At 42.6% G+C, this 24755-nt stretch overlaps 1 protein-coding gene across 3 annotated transcripts; it reads left to right on the top strand.

Moving 5' to 3' along the window:
- Positions 1-2004: 2004 nt before the first annotated feature.
- LOC148003523 (disks large homolog 5-like) lies at positions 2005-24222 on the top strand. Of its 3 annotated transcripts, XM_087568771.1 has the most exons (6): positions 2312-2457; positions 12518-12785; positions 16875-17034; positions 18366-18497; positions 19160-19343; positions 23437-24222. In XM_087568771.1, exons 2-6 carry the CDS (start codon positions 12752-12754, stop codon positions 23440-23442), a joined length of 516 nt encoding a protein of 171 aa, XP_087424897.1. In that variant the 5' UTR covers positions 2312-2457; positions 12518-12751; the 3' UTR covers positions 23443-24222. The 3 variants fall into 3 exon arrangements, with proteins under 3 accessions (XP_087424898.1, XP_087424897.1, XP_087424896.1); XM_087568772.1 differs by lacking the exon at positions 12518-12785 and having other exon boundaries at positions 2005-2457; XM_087568770.1 differs by lacking the exons at positions 2312-2457; positions 12518-12785 and adding an exon at positions 15972-16158.
- The last annotated feature ends 533 nt before the right edge of the window (positions 24223-24755 follow it).

Here is a 24755-nt window from a genome sequence, read left to right as displayed (position 1 = left end):
TTAAATGTGTTTCTGATATTTCTATTCACTTGATCACTGTTCAATAATTGTACCAAGTTGATAGCTGTAATTTTTTATCATTTTAAGAATGTAAATTTCATGTGTGTGTATACACTTTTGATCCTAACTCTTTGGAGGCATAGGCAGGTGGATCTCTTTTTGAGGTCAACCTGGTCTACATAGGAAAACCCCATCTTAAAAAAGCAATTAATAGGGGGTTGGGGATTTAGCTCAGTGGTAGAGCGCTTGCCTAGGAAGGGCAAGGCCCTGGGTTCGGTCCCCAGCTCTGAAAAAAAGAACCAAAAAAAAAATCAATAAATAAATAAGCAAATAAATAAAAAGAATTGAAAACACTTGAAATTAATATGAACATAATCACATCTTTAATAACAATTGATTTTTTATTGCAGATAATTCATATAATCCATTTACAAAATGTTATATAGTGTCATATGGGAACTCAATTTCATCATAAAATAAACCTGCTTTTCTCTTTTCATTGGTTGCTGTTAGTTAAAATTTTCATACACATATATAATTTATTCTGATTATTCTCTCCCACACATCGTCTCATCCCTTCCCCTATGACTTAAACTTATACAGTCTTCTTAATTTAGGCTTTCCAAATTTAGGATTTCTCTTTTATTTATTATAAATGTATATTCCTTTACTTTTCCATCTACATTTTATTATATCTTAATAAGAAACCCATTCTGTCATTCGCATTATCTCAGTATTTGGTAGGAGACATTCACATTTTTCAGTAGCTTGTCATCAGTGCAAGAAATGACCTCGAGGTCTCTCTCTCTCTCTCTCTCTCTCTCTCTCTCTCTCTCTCTCTCTTTCTGTCTCCGTCTCTCTCTGGCTCTGGCTCTCTGTCTCTTTCTTCCTCTCTGTCTCTCTCTGTCTCTCTGTCTCTCTCTCCATCCCCTCCCCAATTGTTCTGTTTTCTAGTACAAGGACTCACACTTTAGTCTAGCCTTGAACTCAAGGCAATCCACCTACCTCAGCCATGTGAGTGTTGGGATTCCAGGCATACACCATCTTGCCCAGTGAATTTTGTGACTCTCGTACATCCCTTTACCATTTCTGAATTATTTTTAATATTGCTGTGACCCTTTTCTAGCTTCTAGATGTAGATACATTAACTGATTAGAAGGTTTTATTTTTAAAGATTTATTTATTTATGTACATGAGCACTCTGTTTGCGAGTGTGCCTGAATGTGAGAAGAGAGCTTCAGACAGAAGAGGGCATTGGATCCCACTACAGATAGTTGTAGGTCACCATGTGGTTGCTGGGAATTGTACTTAGGAGCAATAGAGAAGCAGCGCTCTTAATCACGAAGCCATCTCTCCAGCCTGATAAAAAAGATTTTAAATTTCATTCTTTTTGTGTTTGTTTACAATCTTTCTTCTTGAGAACACTGTGATGGAATGTCCAAATGGTAATTAGTGGCGGTTGGTAGAAGGAACCATGTGTGTGATGCTGCCATATGTGTGAGGGGCTGGCAACAAGGTGCAGAGCCAAGACCATGGCCCCGTGTCATGAGGCTCGCCTGCTGGATGTGGGCTCTGAAGCACCATCAGGATGCCTTCAGGTGAGGAAAGGTGGTGGTGGCTTGGGCAATGCTGAGCCGGCCAAGGAGAGTGGCAACCACAATCACAATGTCCATCCGGGAGCCTGGGGCAGCGCGAAGCTCCGGAGGCAATGGCCTCGGGTAGGTCACGGTGGTCCCGGGGCCCGCAGAAGCCGCCCTGGGCCACCGCAGAGCCCTGAGGGGGGACTGACGGGCATGGGCGGAGCCCGGAGATCCACACCACAGGCCTCGCCATGTCCCGCCTCCCCGTGTTGCCTGCACTGCGGAGTGGGCACACGTGTCCTTCCCACCCCGCCGCTCGACCGCGCCCGAGCCAGGCCTCAGGGCACGCGGAGCTCGTGGGTGAGCGCGGGGCCTGAGGGGACCGGGCGCCCGCGTTATATTTGGCGCCGGCAGCAGCGCGTGTGCCTGGGCGAGTTTTCCTTCCGCACGTGCCGGCAGCCGGGGCGCCGCCGCCCAAGCTGACTCCTCTCTCTCCCTCTCCGACCCAGGCAGGGCCCAGAGGTGATTCTGCCTGCACGATGTCCTCCTTGCTGGAGGCGAGCTCTTCCCAGGCGCCACTTCGCGAACAAAAAGAAAAAGAAAAAAAGAAAAGAAAAAGCAGAAGAAGCGGCCAGGGAAGGGGGCGGTAACGGCGTTGGGGGTCACCTCGGCCACTGGAGGGCGCGCTATGACAGCGGCGGGGTTTCCAACGGAGACTGAAGCCTTGCAGTGTCCAGGGACAAAGCCCAGGCAAGCCCTGCCAGGGGACCTCGAGGCGTGGTGCTCGCGCAGACCCCTAGCCCGACCTCCGGTCTGGTCCCCAGGGACAGCAAGCAGCAAGCAGGGCCGGCTCCACCACCAGAGCAGCAGACACAAGGTAGGTAGGAGACCCGAGTCCCTCCTTAGGCTCGTTCTGCCCCCCCCCCCCCCGTCTCCCCCCCCCAACCCCGGTCCCCCTGTCCTGGGAAAGCAGTGGCAGAAGGAGGCAATGCAAAGTGAGCCCATTGGGTAGGGGAAGGGAGGGTTCAGGGATGGATGGAGAGCTGAAGCAGGGATTGGAAAGCCTATGGCGTTGGGAAAGAATGGAGAGGTGATTTGGAGTGTGCATGAGAGCTGTGCTCTGACATCCCCAGAGCAACTTGGGGCTGTCACCTCTCTCCAGATTGACTTAGAATTAAATGACCTGTACCTGCCAGGGCAGGACAGGCTTTTCAGAGGCAGCTTATCCTGGTGGCACACTCCCTGTAATATTTTGTAGAACTAGAGTTTCATAAAGGTTACTCATTGTCAGAGCCCGAATGTGCAGAACTAGAGTTTCATAAAGGTTGCTCATTGTCAGAGTCCGGATGTGCAGGGTCGGACGTGCCTGAGGGAGAGCCAGAGACAGGACTTGCCAAACCAGCTATCAGCCCCAAGGACATTGACCATCCGTAGCCACCCTCTCCCCTTCCTTCACCCCGGTGAGTGATATGATCCACCCTACCTGCCTGCCGAGCTGCTAGATAACACATACTCCTTGCTGATGCCATTTCGAGCCGAAAGTAACTGTGCACCTTTTGAATTGACCAATCATGTGTAACCGCTCAAATGCCCCTATATAAACCCCCGAGTTTGGAAGCTCGGGGTCGATTCCTCTGTCTCCTGTGTGAGATACGTGTCGACCCGGGATCCCGCTAAGACCTGGGATCTCGTTAACAAAAGGTACCTCTTGTTGTTACATCAAGAATGGCTACTCGTGATTTCTGGGGGCACCCCACCCCGCGATCGGAGCGAGAGACGCGACTCCCCGTTTAGGGGTACGGTCTTTCAGTTTCAATTGTATGTTAAAGGATGCGGATTGTGGGAAAATATTTTCTTAAAACCTCAGGCAATGAATGTATTATTTAATAGATTTCTTCTGATCTACTTTGTAATTGGTTGCCCCTTGCAAGAGATTGTATTTGGAGGATGTAAAATACCCTCCTTCAATTACTCGGAGAAAGGGAACATAAACAGAGATTTCCTCTTTTTTAGCCTCCAAAGCACTGAGAGATTACAGTTCTGCATAATTTAATTCTTTCCTGCCTGCCAGGAGCAGGCCTCCAGATCAGCAAGTTCCTTTGGAATGGTTTTGCTTGTTTTTGTTTATTTTCCATGGTGCTGGTTAGAAAGCCACGAATTGTTTTGTGAATTTTAAATTTCGAGAGGTGACACCCAGAGTTGATGGTGGTTTCCTTCAAACACTGCAGTGTAGTTGTAGCATAAAAAAATACTTCTTGTGACAAGAAGTGGAAAAAGAAAGTTGATGAGCTAAGAAAAGTAGAGCCTTGAGCCAGATCAACCATTTGGCTTCCTCAAATATGGAGCAGGTATGGAATGTGGCTTTTTCAGAATCGAGGGGGGTTTTAGGATAGGGCAGTGAATGCTGTCTGGTGCTAACCCGTCCCTTTTGTGGCTGACAACCCTTAGGAGAAGGTCAGAATGTGCCAACAGCACAGAGTGGGCACTGGTGGTGTTTGAACTCAGAAGTGCTCAGGAACTGTGAAAGTTTCTCTGTTATCACCCTGGAGCCATCTAGTGAAATAGACCACTGTGATGCTGTGTAAGAGGCCATTGTGAGGGCTGGAGAGATGGCTCAGTGGGTAAGAGCACCAAGTGTTCTTCCAAAGGTCCTGAGTTCAAATCCCAGCAACCACATGGTGGCTCACAACCATCTGTAAGGAGTACTGATGCCCTCTTCTGGTGTGTCTGAAGACAGCTGCATGGTCTCACATATAAATCAATAAATCTTACAAAAGATTGTCATCTACTGCAGTTTCTATGTGGACAGGGCACAGTTAAAGGGCTTTAAGATCAAGTACATTGCCTGTCTTTAAAGATCAAGTGTATCAGCTAACTTTTAAACCAAGAAATGTAGTATCTTTTTTTGCTGCTTGTGTAGCTTTTAGTGATGTATCTTTTCTCCTAGTACGTCCTTTGTTTCCATAATAGTTGTTTTCAAGTATATATGATTATCGCTCCTATTTGCAGAGCTATTCAATATTTTCATTGGTTAAATATTTGTGGTGAATTTGCATTGTGATATCAGTAAAATGCTATGTGAAAATTTTAGAGAATATACCGGTTTGGGTAATTTTAATAACCTTTGCCGTCAAGTGGTGGCCTGTTTTCACATTGAAAAGACTGGAATTCATTACCATCCATAGCAGGATTGATAGGGAAGCAAAATGGACAGTGACAGTTCTGTTCTCTTTGACAGTTGTGGGAGCCAAGAAAGAAGTGTGACTTGCTTTCTGTGACTTACAAAATCAAGACTGAGTATCATTACTGTAGAAGCCCATGGAAAAAATGATGAAGTTTTCAGAAATCACCAGTTAAAGAAATGGTGGTTTTGCTTATATTGAATTCTGAGTTTCAAAGTTATGTTTCATTTTTCTTTATTCCTTACTGAGGCTTTTTATTAAGTTTTTATTCACCATTACACCCTTAGATGCACAGTGCTAGGATTGTAGTAGGTGCTCATTAAATCACTGACCATTGGGGAGGAGGAATGATAAGAAAGTATGTATTTTCTGTAAGTTCTGTTAGTTTTGGGAACAGGTGGTTTTAGGCTTACCAGTCAAAGTTTGGTATCTTGTCCAATATAAGACAACTTGACAGAACCCCCTTTCTGGCCATTATGTTTGACTTATTTTACTCTTAATCATTCTTGAAAATCATGGAAGTAGTGTGGAAAATTGATTGTACCTACAGTATAGCAAAAAAGTCCAGTCTAGATAGGTAAGCAGTTATGTTTGTCCATGAGCCGATGTCTTAAAACATCTAGATTTTAGGATTTTAGTGTTGTGTTTTCTAAACATACATCGTACAGCAAACAGATAACATCGTAATAGAATAAAGGAATCTTTTGATTTAGAACCAAATTCCATAAAGCAATGACTACTGCACAGCTCTCTTGGCCATATGAATAGCAGAAATTATATTTCACTTTTTAAAAGAAATAACGAAAGTACTAAAGGTTGAAAAAAGCCCATTGGAAAAGGTCCCTGTGGTGTTTCTCTTTGTTTTCTTGTCCTCTTTCTAGAGGACAACTTTACGAAGTCAGGGCAGTCAGGTGGTCAGTGTGGTCAGGCAGTCATGAGCAGATGGTTAAGCGATGTGCTAGGGCCCCATAGGCCAGTGAGCCTCACTGAAGAGCAGAGGCTAGCCAGTGAGCCAGTCTGAAGAACAGAGGCTAGCCAGTGAGCCTGACTGAAGAGCAGAGGCTAGCCAGTGAGCCTGACTGAAGAGCAGAGGCTAGCCAGTGAGCCAGTCTGAAGAGCAGAGGCTACCCAGTGAGCCCAGCTGAAGAGCAGAGGCTAGCCAGTGAGCCTGACTGAAGAGCAGAGGCTAGCCTGTGAACTGGACTGAAGAGCACAGGCTAGCCAGTGAGCCTGACTGAAGAGCAGAGGCTAGCCAGTGAACCTGACTGAAGAGCGGAGGCTAGCCAGTGAGCCTGACTGAAGAGCAGAGGCTAGCCAGTGAGCCTGACTGAAGAGCAGACGCTAGCCAGTGAGCCTGACTGAAGAGCAGAGGCTAGCCAGTGAGCCTGACTGAAGAGCAGAGGCTAGCCACTGAGCCTGACTGAAGAGCAGAGGCTAGCCAGTGAGCCTGACTGAAGAGCACAGGCTAGCCAGTGAGCCAGGCTGAAGGCTGAAGAGCAGTGATTTTAACCTTTATTTCTAAGTTCTTCAGTTTTCCTAAAAGTTTCTACAAAGGTTTGCCTCCATAAATTTTGGCTTAAAAAGTTCTCCTTGCTCTCTTCTTCTTATCTCCTTTCCTCTTGCTCTTATGACACAATAATTTCCTTACTCTCAATGCCTTTCTCTCAATGCTATGCCTTTACTTCTAAGTTCTTCTTGAGTTCTGTTCTCTTCAGCTCAGTTCTGTCTAAAAAGCTTCTCTCTCTTTGTCCTCAGCATTTGTATATCTTTCTGAACACAGCATCACATGGTGAAAAGTTCACCACAAGTTTGCACAGGAATTCCAATCATAAGTTGGATAATCAGTTTATGACAGGGAATGTTTACATGCATATCCATGAAGAGTAATCATCAGGATAAACTATCACCATCTGTCACTAGTTCTGCACGTTCATGGAGAGTTAAAAGCTGTAATTTTTATGAGAAAAGAATAAGTGAAATTACCTATAGGCAAATCCAGTCAATTATTTATGTTCAGTCCTTGTACCTATAGTAAATCATTAGTTCTCTTTATGAACTTTGGTTAATTGGTTTATACCCTCTTAGGATGGGCTCTAATTTGTAGATGCCTGCTTGGTTTGGCAGAAGCAATTCACTCGTGACACTTTAAGAATGGCAGAGTTCTCAATGCAATTTTGATTACCAGAGAAAACATAATAGCAGTCCCATTATAAAGGAGCTTAAAATTACTAATCTAATTTTAGGAATTCTTATAGAACCATCATTAGGAAATAAGAAATCATCTATTTGTCTACAGATCATCACTCCAAGACAATACATCTTCGTTGCTCTGTTGTGATATGCTCAAAAGAGTGGGGTAAAGAGCATGACAAATACAGAGGCAGATGCTTGCAGCCAACAATTCAGCTGAGATCAGGGTCCCCAATGGAGAAGTAAGAGAAAGAATTGAGGGAGCTGAAGGGCTTTACAGCCCCATAAGAACAACAATAAGAAACAACCAAGCTCCCAGGGCTGAAATCACCATCCAAAGAGTACACATGGACAGACAGACCCATGGCTACAGCTGCATATGTAGAAGAGGATGGCCTTCTTGGGCACAAATGGGAGGAGAAGCCCTTGGTCTTGTCAAGGCTTGATGCCCCAGTGTAGGGGAAACCAGAACAGGGAGGCAGGTAGGCCTGGGTGGTTGGGTGGGTGGTAACACCCTCATAGTAGAAGGGGGAGGAGGTATTATAAGGGGTTTTGTGGATGGGAAACCAGGAAAAGGGATAACATTTGAAATGTAACAAAAGCCCTCTCTGGGGATGGACAGTGCTAAGGTGCTCTGAGTCCCTACTTCCCTGCTGCCTCCCTTTGATCCAGACAGTGGTGCATGGTGTCAGCCTGGGACTCTCCATGGGCTGCTCCTGGCACTGGACTTGGCGTTCAGGGCCAAGAGTATGATGAGCAAGGAGCACATGGTTTGTCCGGATTCAGAGCTGGGCCAGTGGCTACCAGATGACAAGCACAGCATCCTGTACGATCATGAGGTCTTCCTGGGCAAGGAGGACTCCAAGATCTTTGATAGCTAAGCCTGGACGAGAGCAGGAGAGGCTGGGGAAAATTGTTGACCCAATTGACACTGATGGACGTGGCCTTGTTACTACTGAAGACCTGAAAGTTTGGATCAAACAGGTACAAAAAAGATACATCTACCATAATGTGGCTAAACTCTGGAAGGATTATGATAGGGACATAGTTGTAAAATCTCCTGGGAAAAATACAAGCAGGCCACCTATGGCTACTACCTGGGACACCTTGTTGATTTCCAAGACGGCTGTGATGATCACAACTTTAAAAAGATGCCTCCACGAGATGAGAGGAGGTTTAAGGCCTTGACGGTGACCTGACAGCTACTCAGGACTGGTTCATTGCTTTTCTGCACTAAGAGGATTTAGAACATATGAAGGAGATTGTAGTTCTGGAAACCCTGGAGGATATCGACAAGAACGGGGATGGTTTTGTGGACCAGGATGAGTACATTGTGGACATCTTTTTCTCATTAGGACAATTGCCCTAAGACAGACTGGGTTTTGTCTGGGGAGCAGTTCAATGATTTCCCAGATCTGAACAAGGATGGGAAGCTGGACTAGGATGAGATTCACCACTGGATCCTTCCTCAGGACTATGACCATGCACAGGCTGAGGCCTGGCATCTGGTGTATGAGTCAGACAAAAACAAGCATGAGATGCTGTCCATGGAGTAGATAGACAACTGGACCATGTTTGTGGGAAGCTAAGCCACCAATTACAGGGAAGATCTTACCAAAAATCATGATGAATTTTGAAATAAACTCATCCTCATGTGGCCAACGGTCATAGGCTTCCTGCGGATGTTCTGGGTTATTGCTGTATTTGTCAAGTATATAGCAGTTGTGTCCCTAAACAATGAGAAACCTTTCTAAAAAAATCATAAATTGCACCAAACAATAATAGTAGGAGATTTAAAAACCCTACTTTCATCAATGGACAGATCAGGGAAACAGAAATTAAACAGAGACATAGAAAGACTAACAGAAGTTATGAAACAAATGGATTTAACATATATTTATAGAACATTCCACCCTTAAACAAAAGGATATACCTTCTTCTCAGCATCTCATGGTACCTTCTCCAAAATTGACCATATTATCGGTCACAAAAGAAGCCTCAACATGTACAGGAAGATAGAAATAATCCCATGCATCCTTTCAAAAAACCACGGACTAAGGCTGCTGATCAATAACAACAAATAGGACAGAAAGCCCACATATACGTGGAAGTTGAAGTCAATGACAACTTGGTCATTGGAGACATAAGAAAGAAATTAAAGATTTCTTAGAATTTAATGAAAATGAAGATACAACATACCCAAACTTATGGGACACAATAAAAGCAGCGCTAAGAGGAAAACTCATAGCTCTGAGTGCCTGCAAAAAGAAACAAGAGAGAGCATATCTCAGCAGCTTGACAGCACACCTCAAAGCTCTAGAAAACAATTAAATAAACCCTAGAGGAGTAGAAGGCAGGAAATAATCAAACTCAGGGCTGAAATCAAACAAGAAGAAACAAAACCGAGGATCAAATGAATAGCAAACCCAGGAACTGGTTCTTTGAGAAAATCAACAAGATAAATAAACACTTAGCCATACTAACCAGAGGTCACAGAGAATATATCTAAATTAATAAAATCAGAAATAAAAGGGAGACATAACAACAAATTCTGAAGAAATTAAAAAGATCATCAGATCCTACTACAAAAACATATATTCAACAAAACTGGAAAATGTGGAGGAAATGGACAATTTTCTATACAGATACCAGGTACCACAGTGAAATCAGGAACAAATAAACCATCTAAACAACCCAATAACTCCTAAAGAAATAGAAACTGTTATTAAACATCTCCCATCCAAAAGGAGCCCAGAACCAGATGGATTTAGTGCAGAATTCTATCAGACCTTCATAGAAGACTTCATACCAATACTGCCCAAATTATTCCGCAAAATAGAAACAGACAGAGCACTACCAAATTCCTTCTATAAAGCCACAATTACTCTTATACCTAAACAACACAAAGATACAACAAAGATAGAGTAATTCAGACCAATTTGATTTATGAATATTGATGAAAAATGCTCAATAAAATTCTTGCATACTGAGTCCAAGAACACATCCAAACAATCATTCATCATGATCAAGTAGGCCTCATGGCAAGGATGCAGGGATGGTTTAATATACAGAAATCCATCAACAAAATTCACCATATAAACAAACTCAAAGGAAAAAAACCCACATGATCATTTCATTAGATGCTGAGAAATCATTTGACAAAATTCAGTAACCTTTCATTAATAAAGTCCTGGAAAGATCAGGAATTCAAGGCCCATATCTAAATATAGAAAAAGGCAAAATACATCCAACCAGTAGCTAATATCAAACTAAACTGAGAAAATTGAAGGAATCCCACTAAAATCAGAGACTAGACAAGGCTGCCGACTCTTTCCTTACTTTTTCAATGTGGTACTTAAAGTCCTAGCCATAGCAATCAAACAATGAAAGTAGGTCAAAGGGATAAAAATTAGAAGGGATGAAGTCAAAATACTAAAATTTGAAGATGATATGATAGTCTACTTAAGCAACACCAAAATTCCACCAGAGAACTACTTAACCTGATCAACAATTTCAACAAACTGTCCGAGTATAAAATTAACTCAAACAATTCAGTAGTCTTCCTCTACTCAAAGGGTAAACAGGCTGAGAAAGAAATTAGGGAAATGACACCCTTCACAATAGTCCCAAATAATATAAAATAACTTGCTGTTACTTGAACCAAGTAAGTAAAAAAAGTGTATGACAAGAACTTCAAGTCTCTGAAGAAGTTGAAGAAGGTTTCAGAAGATGGAAAGATCTCCCATGCTCATAGATTGGCAGGATGAATATGGTAAAAAATGGCCATTTTGCCAAAAGCAATCTACAGATTCAATGCCATCACCATCAGTATTCCTACTCAATTCTTTATAAAGGTAGTGAGTGCAATTTGCCGTCATTTGGTATAACATGAAACCCAGGATAGCAAAAACTATACTCAACAATAAAAGAACTTCTGGGGGAATCACCATCTCTGACCTCAAGCAGTATTACAGAGCAATAGTTTGTATGGTATTGGCATACAGACAGGCAGCTCAGGGGAACATAATTGAAGACACAGAAAAGAACCCACACACCTATGGTCATTTGATCTTTGACAAAGGAGTTAAAACATCCAATGGAACAAAGATAGGAATTGTAACAAATGTTGCTGGTTCAACTGGAGGTCAGCATGTAGAAGAATGCAAGTTGACCCATTCTTATTACCCTGTACAAAGCTTAAATCCAAGTGGATCAAGGGCCTCCACATCACACCGGATACACTAAAATTAATGGAAAAAAAGTAGGGAAGAGTCTCAAAAACATGAGCACTAAGGAAAATTTCCTGAACAAATATCAATGGCTTATGCTTTAAGATCAAGAATCGACAAATGGGACCTCATAAAACAGAAAAGCTTCTGTAAGGCAAAGGACAGTGTCATTAGGACAAAAAGGCAACCCACAGATTGGGAAAGAATCTTTACCAATCCTGCTTCTGATGGAGGGTAATATCCAAAGTATACACAAAACACAAGAATTTAGAATACAGTGGGCCAAACACCCCTGTTAATAAATGGGGTTCAGAGCTAAAGAAAACATTCTCAGCTGAGGAATATTGAACAGCTGAAAAGCACATAAAGAAATGCTCACCATCCTTAGTCATCACGGAAATGCCAATCAAAACAACCCTAAGAATCCACCTCACACCAGTCAGGATGGCTAAGATCAAAAACTCAGGTGACAACAGATGCTGGCAAGAATGTGGAGAAAGAGGAACACTTGTCCATTGTTGCTGGGATGGCAAACTGGTTCAAGCACTCTGGAAATCAGTCTGAAGGTTCCTCAGAAAACTGAATATTCCACTACCTGAGGACCCAGCTATAACTGTCCTGGGCATATACCCAAAAGATTCTCCAACATACAACAAACACACATGCTCCACTATGTTCATAGCAGCCTTATTCATAATAGCCAGAAGCTGGAATGAACCCAGATGCCCTTCAACAGAGGAATGGATTTGAAAAATGTGGTACATCTACACAATGGAGTACCACTCAGCTATCAAAAACAATGACTACGTTCAATTCATAGGCAAATGGAAAGAACTAGAAAATATCATCCACAGTGAGGTAATCCAATCACAGAAAAACACACTTGGTATGCTGTTGGGAGCAATGGCCTTGAAGCCCTCCATTATTGATGTTATTATTATGGTTAGCATTAAGTATGACTGGGTTCATGGAAAATCCCCAGCCAGCTGCAGAAGACTAATACAAATGTGGTGGTCAAGATGAATAATCATATGATAACGTGTGACGTTAAGATACCCAATGTCATGACCTGTAACCTTTCTGAAAAACCAACATCCTGTTGATTAATAGATATGACAAACCTGTGACCTTTCTGACAACCTGTCAACATCAGCCGATTCCCTGACCACACGAATATTGTGTCCTTGGCGTGGGTAAATGTTTCTTACTTCTCTCCTCTCTCTGTTACCCATTTTATGGTACAAATTCAGCCTTGGGGAAAAATAAAATTGTCGCCTTGATCAGACTCTTGTCTTGGAGTCCTTCGTCACGTCTCTTGTCCCCCATTCTCTTCCAGATTCTCAGCACCCCTCATTGACAGTATGCACTCATTGATAGGTGGATATTGACCAAAACCTCGAATTACCGAAGATGCAATCTACAGATCTCAGGAAGCTCAAGAAGAAGGATGACCAAACTGCAGATGCTCCCACTCCTTCTTAATATGGGGAACAAAAATATCCATAGGAGGGGATATGGAGGCTAAATCTAAAGCAGAGACTGAAGGAACAGCCATTCAGAGCCTGTGCACATGTGGCCCATATATATACAACCACCAAAAATAGGTAAGATTGATGAAGCTAAAAAGTGCTTACTGAAAGGGACCGGATATACATCTCCCCTGAGAGACACATCCAGAGCATGTCAAATAAAGAGGTCAGTGCTAGCAATAAACTACTGAACTGAGAACAGGACGCCCTTTATGGGAATTAAAAGAAGGATTCAAAGAGCTGAAGGACTTGCAACCCCATAAGAACAGTCATGCCAACCAAATAAACCACTAGCTAAAGACTATACATGGACTGATCCAGGGGTCCAACTGCATATGTAGGAGAGAATAGCCTTGTTGGGGCACCTGTGGAAGGGGAAGCCCATGTTCTTAACAAGGTGGGACCCTCAGTGCAGGGGAATGTCCAGGAAGGGGTTTCTAAGTGGCGTGGATTGGGGGACCATAGATATGGGAGAGGGCACGGCAGGGGGGCTTATGGACCAAAAGCTGGGAAAGGGAATAACGTTTGAATAAAACATATATATCTAGTAAAAAAACTAAAATTTTAAAAAATGATAATAATACTTAGATAATCAAAAAAAGAAAATGTGAATAAGAAAGAAATTTTAGGATTTGGAAAAAGATGAATGCCAGGTATTTGAAAAACTGTATGACCATGGTAAACACGTTAATATACTTGAGAAAGTTTTTACATGTTAATGAACTGCATCTTTTTTTTAAATAGTGAATGGAAATCCAGTCCCTTCCTGGGTGTGAGTCTAGGGATCCAGATGTAGTGGAATTCATTATTTGTTGAGTCCTGAACCTTTGAGTCTGCTTCTAACTCAGCTTATGCCAAGGAAACTAGGCCAAGGTGATGTCTAAGCCATTGACCAAACCATCTGGACTAACAATCACAGGTGAAATTCCACCTTGTAAATGGGAGGAGAGGAATAAAAGATACCGTTAAGGATTTAAAAAAATGAAATGTACACAAAAAATCCAATAAAAAAGTTTAAAATAAAAATAACTTAGGAAATACAAAATACTGGGGTGCCACTCCACAATCATGATGTGTTTCTTCTGTGATAGCTTACAGGTTAATTTACTTCTCTATGACTGTTTTCTTATTTGAAAGTAAATAAGGGCATCATCTGTGGAGTGATGGTGAGAACAAAAGCTTTGGCTAACTTGAATAATCGATCCCTCCTGAGCACGTGCTTAATATTCTAAGCACAGGGAAATTTCCTGAGGGGATTAAAGAACAAAATCCAAACATAAAACAGGAACAACGATGATTTAAAAACATTCTGCATGCTGGGTGTGAAGGCATGTTACAACATTAATCAGCTTTGTAGGTATTTCTAATAAGCACACAAAGAAACAAAAATCCTATCACAGTCCTTGCAGTTGCATCCAACAAAGAGAGAGCTGTGAGGTAGTGCGTGCTGCTTCTTTCCCCAGATACCCCTGGGCCTCAGGCCTGCACCCAGTGAGCTGGACCAAGGGCAGCCAGGTTGAAATTCCTGCTGCCATGGCAGGATTCTGCAGGAACATTTCCCTTTGACAACAAGGAACCTGTGTGGAGGAGACCTCTTGGTGAGTCGTCAAGGACTCTGCATTTCCTATTCTACAGGGAGAAGCCCTGCCAGGTCTTTGGCAAGGCCAGCCAGTTGTTTGGGGAAGTCTCTGGTCATGTGGCAGAGGGCGAGGAATGGCAGAAAGAATGGCAGCTCCACTGAGAGCAAAGGATAACCCATCTAGGCCTATGACCTCCTAATTAATTTATCTTTTCACCTGATGCCCTATTCACATTTTCTTACTATCATACAACTGTGATCTTGATGAGTAGCTGGGCTCTTGTTTTCTTAATTAGTTCTTTGTTGTCACAGACCTTTTTAACTTACTCCAGCCCATGAGACTTACTTATACCTTCTGTATGCAGTAGGACCCTTGGTGGGCCTGTCATCTCAAAAATAGAAGGTTCAGTAATCCACAAGATTGGACTCCAGTTTACCTCAGGCCAGAAAAGAAGTCAGCCACCATTAGTAAAAGAGCAAGGGAAAAATTACATAGGAAAAACAAGTGCCCTAATCAGAAGAAAAGATCCTCAACTTCTAAGGCACGCACATCTGCACCCCTCTCTTCTGAGCTTTGCATAGTTATGTTGTATAACTCCAGATGGTAGGAAAAGGCAGAGATCTTCCCAGAAACGTCATACATGATTTTCACTCTTACATCTGTGAGGTTGGGTGGCATTATAGCACACATTCAGGTGGAATTATAAAACCTAGGATAAGAAGAAAGAATCCACATATCACAATGCCAAATGGACACCCTCCTGAACTTATGGACCCATTAAAATTGAGCTTCAACCTGACCTCAGGCCATTCCACTCCCTTCCCGTCCTCCTGATTCTTATGTTTGCTAGAAGTAAAAGATCATGGTGCAGCCCCCAATATTCTCATGCCTGGACTTGGCTATTCAGGAAGAATGATATTGTAAAAGTGATGGCTACGTAGTTACAATGTAGTAACACAAGGTCCACGTTGACATTTGCTCACTGATGTCCAATTTAATTGTCTTGTTATATTTGAGAAAGGGAAGATGTCCTACATAATATATAAAAGGGACAGAAACTTATTCTTTTATATATGCCCTGTAGTTGATCCCTATGTTCCCATGGAAAAGGAGTTTTTATTGCAAAAAAAATATGATTATAGACCATTGATTTTGTGAAATACATGGATATGTAAATGGAAACAATGTCGGCTTTCAAGGACTGCACAGTAAGCAAATATTTCCAGGTTTTATACACTCAGAGGTATAGAAGAAATATATTGGCCTCCAGAAAAAGGGAAAAGCTTAGGAATGGAAATGTGTGTCACATGCATTGTCACAAGTAGTAGATTTACTTTTAAGAAAAGTCTCCCTCCTCCCTGGTCCCTAGAGATTTGGGTGCTACGAAAAATCTATTCTCCAATTCAGGGTTGTAAGCAACCCTCCCCAGCAAAAGCATTGTTGACTTCTAATGAAGCAGAGAGAAATATCTAGCTTTGAAATAGAGGTTGCCAAATGGTATTCCCAGCGACACATGAGAGACTGGAGGAAAGGGTCCAAACAGAAAATCATTAGTTTGGGGAGAGCTGGTTAGTAGGTAGGCCATAGAACTTTCCAGTGACATCATCAGTAAGCCGTTCACTGGACACTCTATTGTATCTAAGAGATCCCTAGAATCTTCTGTGATGTCACCAGTGTTGTGGTGACACCAACTGCCTTTGGGATCTTTCTTCAGATCACTTTGGGTTCACAAGCAGGCATGTTTCGCCAGCTGCTCAGGCTATTTCGGAAGGAAAGGGGAGATCAAGGAGAGACCACACCAGGTCAGAGGGAAGCTGACCCCCTCTCTAGTGAAACAGGAAGGAGGAAATCATTCTGGGGAAGGCTTGGTGAGTCCTGGGCAGAGTTGGGGAACATCCTCAAGGAGGTAGGTTTGAGATGTGCCTTCTAAGACTAGGCTTTACAAGCAGGAGCCTTGGGATTTCTCAAAGGCAAACCAAGAGTCAGGAGTTGCTGATCTTTAATTTGAGAGAAAGCCATAAAGTGGTAAGCCTTCAGTGTCTTTTCTTGAAGCTTTTTAACTGTGAGTGTCAATGAATGGCAGGAGGAGGCACTGTGAGATTAACAATGTGACCATCCATGGTTGGGAGTTGAAGCACTTCATCCTCTAGATTACTGTAGGTTACATAAGTGTCTGATGGCGAGAACAAGGAAGGATGCACCCCTAGTCATGAATTGAGTTCTCAGACACTTTGGACTGGAACACAGATGATTAGAGCTTGATGGGGCTAAGCATTATGAACTCCAGGATTAACTGCACCACATCTGATATGAGATAACATTATCCCAGATGTTTATGTCTCAGTCAGGTTATAACTTTCAGTGCCAGGGGTACTGTAAAAGTGAGTGTAGCACGTGTATGGCATTAGAGGTTGGGAAGAGGGTCATAGCTTAAAGTCCAGCTTCAAAATAGCTTTTCTGCTCTTTCAGGGATTCACCCAGTCTACCATTTCCTCTTCCTCAACTGCCTTTTGGTATTCAGAATGGTCTTTTCCTCCCATCGGCCACCAAATATGCAAATTCACTTGGGTTTATGTATCTACAGGTTTTGGTAGGAAGGCATCATCCCAAAGTGTCATCAGTCAGCAAACGGAGTGTCTGAAGGAACTGGAGGAACTCAAATTTGAAATCCAGAAGTGTCAATTCGAGAGGGATGAACTTTACCAAATCCTGGACCTTTATATCTATGATGCTTGGGACCACAGGTAGTCATTATGCCCAGTAACATATTCACTGTCTTGTGCTCTCTCTCTTCTAACCTGAGATTTCCTCATAGCATGTGAGAGTTTCACCTCTCATCCTGGATTTTAAGGAGACTTGGCATGCATTAGCTTGTGAGGTAAGCTAGGTGCTGTGTGTTTAGTGTCAACCTCTTTTGTACTTGACCCTGAGCCTCTTGGATTAGCATTGGTTCTGTCAACAGCTGGATGGACCTGGTCACACTTACTGCAACTGTGTGTGTGAATGAAATGCCTGCAGTTCATCACTCTTTTCCTCTGAATTTGTTCATTATACACTGATTCTATGGCACCTCCATGGATGTAGTTGGCATTCTAAATGTGTTTGGATGGGTTGGTATGTATATATGTGGATGTATTTGTTGGTGTTTTACTCAGGATCAGGATGTCTGGGACCTTTGATGGGGTCTGAGGATTTGTGTGATGGACAGTTTGCAGGTCATGATAGTGATGAGTACGTGGAGGCCCACATTGATCAACAGAGCACTTTGCTCCTTCTGTATACCTTGGTGGCACCCAGGACTCTCCTGACGGGAGGAGATGCTATAAATCCTCTTCCCTGTCAAACATAGTTATGCCCCCTGAGAATTCATGTAACAATAGAAACCAAGGATTGAGTATACCTGCTTTCAAAACAAGAGAAATGTCATCACAGCTTTCTCTTGGGCCCAAAGCTGTGGCACAGACTGGAGGAATCTTCTTCCTAAACTAGTCAATTCCATCATGCTCACCTGGCCAGCTCTTGAAGGTCAGGTCCCTCCAATTGGTACCGCAGCTCTGTTGTCCTGTGCCCAGGATAATAAGTTTAATCAGTACAACTACTTCAAAGGAGCAAGTATGTGCTATATACTGGGTTTAAGTAATTGAGAGAACAGTCTGATTTTACCTAATTTGTTTCACCTGCTTTGATCTTTAGTTTTTTATTTTTTTAACTATCCAGGGATTGTTTATTGTGACCTAGAAATGGTCACTGTGGTCTTGACAGTTGTTATTCCCAAACAGGCAGCTCTCAGGCTCTGCCCACTCCTATATAGTGAGTCTTTGCAGAATCATATCTCCTCAGGATTCCAAGGAGTCCTTATTTCAAAACAAGTGTTTGCTTATTTACATGGAAATATTTTCTGTGGATTGAGTCTCACTGTTGGGTTTTGGTCTGGTTTTTGACTTTGCCACTTTCTTCCCTTCCACCATTCCTTGAATTTGAACTTTTTATTGTATATTTTTTATTTACATTTCACCTAATTCTGAAATCATGACTTCAAAACATTATTTGTTCCTTGGGCCATGACCTAACCCAGGCTGCATGTCGAATTGCCAGTACTTCAATCTGAACATGAGATGAGAATGATGGCTATGCAAATGATGACCAACTCAATAAGTGATGCCATGGAGAGGTACAAGGAGCTCATACAAGTGAACAGTTCCTACCGGTGAGTCGCTGTCAGAGATGAGAACCCAGCACTAGGCAGGGAATGCTTCTGTCCTGTATGACTTTGAACCAAAGTCAGGGCTCTGGTTCTGTAGTGTCTGACTCTTAACAAGAAGCCTGCCTTGTGGCAAGGGTCTCGGATTTGTAGCTCTTGGACTCAGTTGTCCTACATGTGAAGGGTGTAGAAGACCCTCCAATTCTTATTTTCCCCATTTAGGATCCTCTAGATAGAAAAGGTTTGCACCATGATGGGAATATCAATCAACTCTGAATCTCTAGGACTCTGACAGGATGTCTATGATCCATGAGAAACACATGGCAGGATTGTACAGCTATTGGGTCTTCTATCCTCCCTCAGAGGGCATTTGACCTCTACTTGCAGATGATTTCAGCATACTATGGACATATGAGCTCCCTTATGGACCATTTTTCTACCTTGATTTATATAAACCGTATTAGTGTCAGGATTTTCAGAAATACTTTGATTCATGTGGAATGTGTCCTCTGGATTTTACCTCCTCTAATTGGTGCTAACTTGTATAATGTTGCTCTAGTCTGGGGATGTCTGGGGATGAGGGATTCCTTGAAGGGATGATTGGACTTGCAGGAGTGACAGGCAAATAGAAGCTGGCTGGGATTTATCATTTTTTGTTTGTGGTTCAGCATCAGGCACTCCCAGCTCCTGCGTGAACAAGCTCAATTGGAGAACAATATACAGATTTTGCTGAATGAGAAGAGAGAACTGCTGGTCGAGCAGACTGAACTGCCAGCATCCTCTGTGGAGGCAAAGAGGCTCTGTGAAGAGGCCGGAATGAACATCTGTGTCTCCAGAGCCAAGCAACTGCAGGTAGGGTTAGGTCTCAGGGTCAGGTTGTCCTCATGTCTTACCATAATCATAGACAAACCAATGTAACTGTCTATTGACTGATCCATGTCCTGACCTAGGTCTCATCCAAGTATTCATTCATGTGATGGTTTACAAGGCTTTCTGTGGAGATAGCCCCTTTTCAAGAAACTGCATGTTTGGAAAGCAAATGCTCCTGCTCTTCGAGAATCTGCACTTCATTAAGGGAGATAGGTTGATCACACAGCACAGCACTACATGCCATTATGTATGGAGGGTGCTATGTGGGAGCCCCTCTTTAGACTAGAACAGGGCTTTGAGGGATGAAACAAAAGCCTGGAGCTCATTTTCTTTTCAGGGATTGTGTGAGACTCCAGGAAGTAAGTAGTTTTCAAGGAGGAGACCCTCGTGGAAATGGCAAAGAAATGGTTCTCATTGTCATTTGTGGTGGCTTTTGTTATTCCTCCCCCCTTCCCCTCTATATGAAGATGGTGACTTCATGCTTCATAGATCTTGGGTAACTACAGAGCCTGAGGAGCAGCATGTCAGTCCTGTCTTATTTGAGTGCTCCTGGAGAGTTCATGTCTGGGCCTTACAGTCTGAAGCTGGTTAGAAGAGCAAGGATGTGGAAAAGGTTTCTCAAAGGCTGAGGGTTGCCATGAGAGATTTGAGACTTCAAGAACAAAGTTATCAATATATACCCCCAGTTCTCAAGAAAGGTGCATTGCTGTGCTGACCTGCATCTTAGGGAGCATGCGGGGAGGCCAGTTCATGACATGCAGTTTTGTCCAGTCATTATCCAAATTAGGCCTTTAAGCCAAGGTCTCTCAACAAACCTGAAGCTTCCTGCTTTGTGCTGGCCAGCAGTCTTTGCATCACCGGTCCAGTTCCAGGTAGAGCCCCCTCTCTTATTTGTCTCAACACATTCTTAAACCATTCAGCTATTTTAAAAATAAGGATTAGATTTCTTCACTTTCCCTGGACAGAGGTATCCCCCAGGAAGATTCTGGTTTGTCTTATGGGCTTCACCATGATCTTGCATGGAATCCTAGAGTGCATCCCTCTGCTGACATTGCTTTGCTGACTATATCAAGGGCACTGCATTCTTTCAGGATAGATTCCCTCTCAATATTGTACATAGTGCTGCAATTCAGAAAAGTCACTGTATGTTATTTCTTTAGCCTCCTTCTGACTGACATTGAGGTTGTTTTAATGTCACATGAACTCTAATGTGATGAAAAGTTCCTGGGAACTGACCATGAGACACTGACTTCTCTGATGCTTCCAAGGTTTTCTATGAAGGAAACAGGGAGTTTTAGTGAGGGGCCTATGATGAGTCAGCATAGAGCTTGATGGAGTCTTTTCCTAGAAATCTCTCTCTTTGGAATTTGATGTTGTGTTGTTTAGGCTATCTGTGCAGAACATGTAACTTACTCGTAGGACCAGCAAGTATGTGCATAGAAAGGTTTCCTGAAGTGGAAATGAGTATAGGCCAGGGCAGCACAGCCTGCTTGAGTCTAAGAGACTTGTACACAGCATTGTTCCCACTAATTCCTCACTCAACAGGAAATGTGCTGCATAAGAGCAAAGTTTTCAATGTGCGTGGGAGTGTGTATCTGTGTATGTCTGTGTGTGTGTGTGTGTGTGTGTGTGTGTGTTTTCAGTAATGAACCTGTGTTTCCCTCTATTTCCAAGTTTCATAAGAAAAGAATTCTAAGAGTTCACATTACATCCATGAAACATGAAAGACAGCTGCCCAGTCATTTGGCATCTCCATGTAGCTCTGTACAGCAAAAGGACACCTGTTATTAATTTATTCTGTTTACAAAAAAATCGCAACAGAATTATCTTGTGAAGTGTGGGGGAGGAGTGGGAAATACGATCAAGTGAGTCGTGTTTCACAGGGGTAACAAATGGTACAGGCCTGGAGCTTGCAGGACCCTTTTTGTTATGGTGTAGAAGCAGGACAATAAAGTCCTTTAGAAATGCAACCCCCCAAAAAGAGGACACAAAAACACCTGTAAAGTTAGATTTTCAAGTGATTGTGGGCAAAACTACTGATCTGCATTGAAATCCTTTGGAGCATATCATAGGAGTGGAGTTAAGGGAGGTAAGGGCAAGGCTTCTCTATAAAATCCATGAGTTTATGATCCTTCGCTGTTCTTTGTGAATGGTGAAAGCCCACTGGAAGGTTGTGTCACTCACTGTGTCTTCTCCAAGGTTGCTTTCCCCATTGCCTGCTACCATTTCTTTCCAGCTACCTTGGCAACTACAGCTTCCCCTGGGAGTTTGGCTTGGATTTAATTCATTGAGATTTTGAGTTGCTTGGAGTTGTATCTTCATCCAGCAAAAGTCCCATAGCTATGCTGAACAGGGCAGTTTCAGGAGCACCTTTAGGTGCACAGATAATCCAAAGCGCTCCCCTATGTTATCTGTGTAGCATTCTGCAAGTGCTGTTGGTCAACATCATTTTCTCTCAGTTAATTTCAGCCTCAATGGGTTTAGGAGAAATGATGAGCTTCTAATGGGTCTGGCAGTGTAAGAACAGGTAGCCCTATGAGAAACCATGTTCAGAAAGTGGAACAGAAGTTTTAGTTAACCGAGTGATTCCACAACAAGGAGTAGGTATTGCCATTGCAACTAGGGAGCATCAGTGTTGTAGTGGTCCCAAAGTAGCCTTGAAGGAGAATCTATCCAGACGTCCATCAGCCAAGGAGTAAAAGTGTACCATAGGGTAGAGCCCTTCCATACATTCTGATTCAGTCTGAGATAATCCATGCAAGCTTTTACTTTCTTACTCAAAATAACTGTGGCACAATCACATTACAGGGAGAAAATTTGTTAATTTGGATCCTGGTTATAGAGATTTCCTATGATTCTAGCTTTGGGCATAAAGTCACTCGGGCTATGGTAAAGAGAGCTCCGATTAGAAGAAGCTGCACAGTTTGGGGAAAGTCTGAAACAGTGAACTAGAACAAGAGTCTAGTCCACCACCAACATATGATCCTTTGCTGGGAAACAAGACTGCTCTACACAGCCTTGGGAATTTGCTAAGCAAGACTGGTAATAGGGAAAGATCCCTGAGTCTATGACGGTTTATGGGGGCACAGCACATCACTGACTGAGCTGTCTATAGGCTCCGGTCACTATGTACATACATATACCACTCAACATTTGTTTTTATGCCTCCAGAGTATCCTGGGGAATGTTTACATTAAGCATTAATGTTCAGGTAGGAACACAGGCTGGAAGAAGCCGTTTGAATATCCTTTTTCTATATAAATTCCCTTTTTGGGTGAATGACCACCCACATGGATTTCAGCCTCAGGCAGCTAAGGAGCTACTCAGAGTATTGTTCTGGTACAGTTCATGTGAATTTTGCCCATGAAACAATATATATGATCCTCTGGATTTCTTGGTATTTTCTACTCCTTTCTTCCTGTGATCTCTCCGGAAAGATCTGAGGACATTTTCTCTTCTGTTCTCTCACAAATTGCCTTACACTAGCCATAGACTTACAGGGGTGCTGTTCTGTTTCTACATCACAATCACCTTTAATGTCCGTGTGTACGCTGGGAAGATTTGCATGGAGCACATTCTCAGTGATTACAGGATCTGTGCACTTCCCATGGATTTGATGTGAGATGGCTTCTCTGTGTATTTGCAGGTACAGTTGTTAAAATGGAACCTAGGCATGTTCCTTCACTGCAAACATAATCAGAACTTTCACCTCAATTCTGGGCATGTTCTCCAGAAGGCATCCATATGGTATTCTAGGTTGCTCATACCTCTCTTGAACTCAGATTCAGACATAGCTATAAGGTTATTAGTCAATATAATATACCTGGACCAGTGGAAAAATATGCTCATTTTTCTCTAAATTCCAGTACAGTGCATAGTCCACAGTTCAAATTCAACAGTTTCAAAAGGTGAGATATAAATCGAAGCCCAGGTATTCTATGACATTTGGGGATGCAGGGACTGACCTCAGCTAACAGACAGGTCATGCTGGATTGTCCAACTGAATAGAGCTGATGTAAGAGGGAGACCTGAATTGACAACCACTAACTAAACCTTTTTTCCCTTGCTCTGCTAGGTCTGAAGGTCTCCAGCAGAAACTCGAACATGACACAGACCAGGACAGGATCTCCCTTGGTGAGAAGTGCTACAGGAGGAGAATTAAGTGTGCACAGCAAATACACCACTATTACATCTCTTCTGTAATGTCCATAGCAATTGTGGACTGCATTTTCCTCCTTTAGTTTGAAATCTTTGGATTGAATAGGCAGTACTTTCACCACCCCTCCCTCCAGCAAGTGTACACTTTTGGAGGAACTCAGAGAAGTGCTGATGCACATCAATCAAGAGCTGCTGGTCATCCAGAAAGACTGTGCACGTGTAAATTTTTACTTGTCCTGATGGGTCATCCAGAAGAGTTTCATGGAGATCAGTTCACAACATTGGAAAGTCTTGAGACAAAGACTGTAATATCATTTATACTCAGTATTGCATGGCTTTTTCCTTAATACCCCACTCCAACAAAACAGACCTACTTCCACTCCTCTTGAAAAGATTATTACCATCAGTAACTGCTTGTCTATTATGTCTCCAAGGCAAGCCACAGACTATAAGTCTATTCTGCAAAAGGAGCAGCAAAAGAATGCTTAGCGTAATTCCTCTATTTAAAGTTTGCTTGAGTTTTGATTATTTTGGTTATTTGGTTTTCCTTCTGTTCATTTGAAATTTTGTTATTTATGTGTTGTTGTTTTGTTCATTTGCTTTCTATTTTGATAAGGATATAGACTATATATATTGATTACCTGCATCTGGTTACTATCAAGTAAATTGGATGTATTCTGGTGAATAAAAGAATAATCTCAAACCCTTCACTCTTAAGAACCTTCTTTATTGATCATAAGTGTCAACATCTGAAGTCCCACAGCTATCAGGGAGGGATGGATCTCTCCATTCTCATGGGGAGTGGGCATCAAATTACTTCCCAGTAAGACTGAGATTCAAAGGCAATTATACACTCACTGTTCCCTGTATTTCCAAATCTGTGAATTATAACTTCATCATGCATATATTACCCACTGTGAATGCTTGCTGTCAAATATATAGTTATCTCTAAATTATACTCTGTGGATAAGAGTGTTGAACAAATTAATGGGATAAACATTAATTTGTCTGTAATATCTCCCAGGACATATAAACATGGTATAAGGGAGATTAAAGCAATTGGAAATCTTGCACCCAAATCCCATGGTGGAGACTGCTGAATACCCAGGAATGCAGATGATCCTGAGACCACAGCACAGAAAGCCATTTCTGCCCAACTCTGCCCACATCTCTGGCCCAATATTAATCTGCATGCTGCCTCTGGAAACAGGAATAGAGGAGCAGTCAGCTGCAGGA

This window comes from Rattus norvegicus, chromosome 9 (genome assembly GCF_021556685.1).
Source record: "Rattus norvegicus strain SHRSP/BbbUtx chromosome 9, alternate assembly SHRSP_T2T, whole genome shotgun sequence".
NCBI classification, from domain to species: Eukaryota; Metazoa; Chordata; class Mammalia; order Rodentia; family Muridae; genus Rattus; species Rattus norvegicus.
This window is presented reverse-complemented; position numbering and strand designations above follow the sequence as displayed.

What these genes read in the sequence shown, in the direction of transcription:
- LOC148003523 (XM_087568770.1), top strand. Translation starts at nt 16,029, where the DNA reads ATGTTTCGCCAGCTGCTCAGGCTATTTCGGAAGGAAAGGGGAGATCAA. An exon ending in ATCATTCTGGGGAAGGCTTG is followed by an intron (nt 16,159 to 16,874) that starts GTGAGTCCTGGG and finishes ATGTATCTACAG; the next exon opens with GTTTTGGTAGGAAGGCATCA. An exon ending in TATGATGCTTGGGACCACAG is followed by an intron (nt 17,035 to 18,365) that starts GTAGTCATTATG and finishes GACCTAACCCAG; the next exon opens with GCTGCATGTCGAATTGCCAG.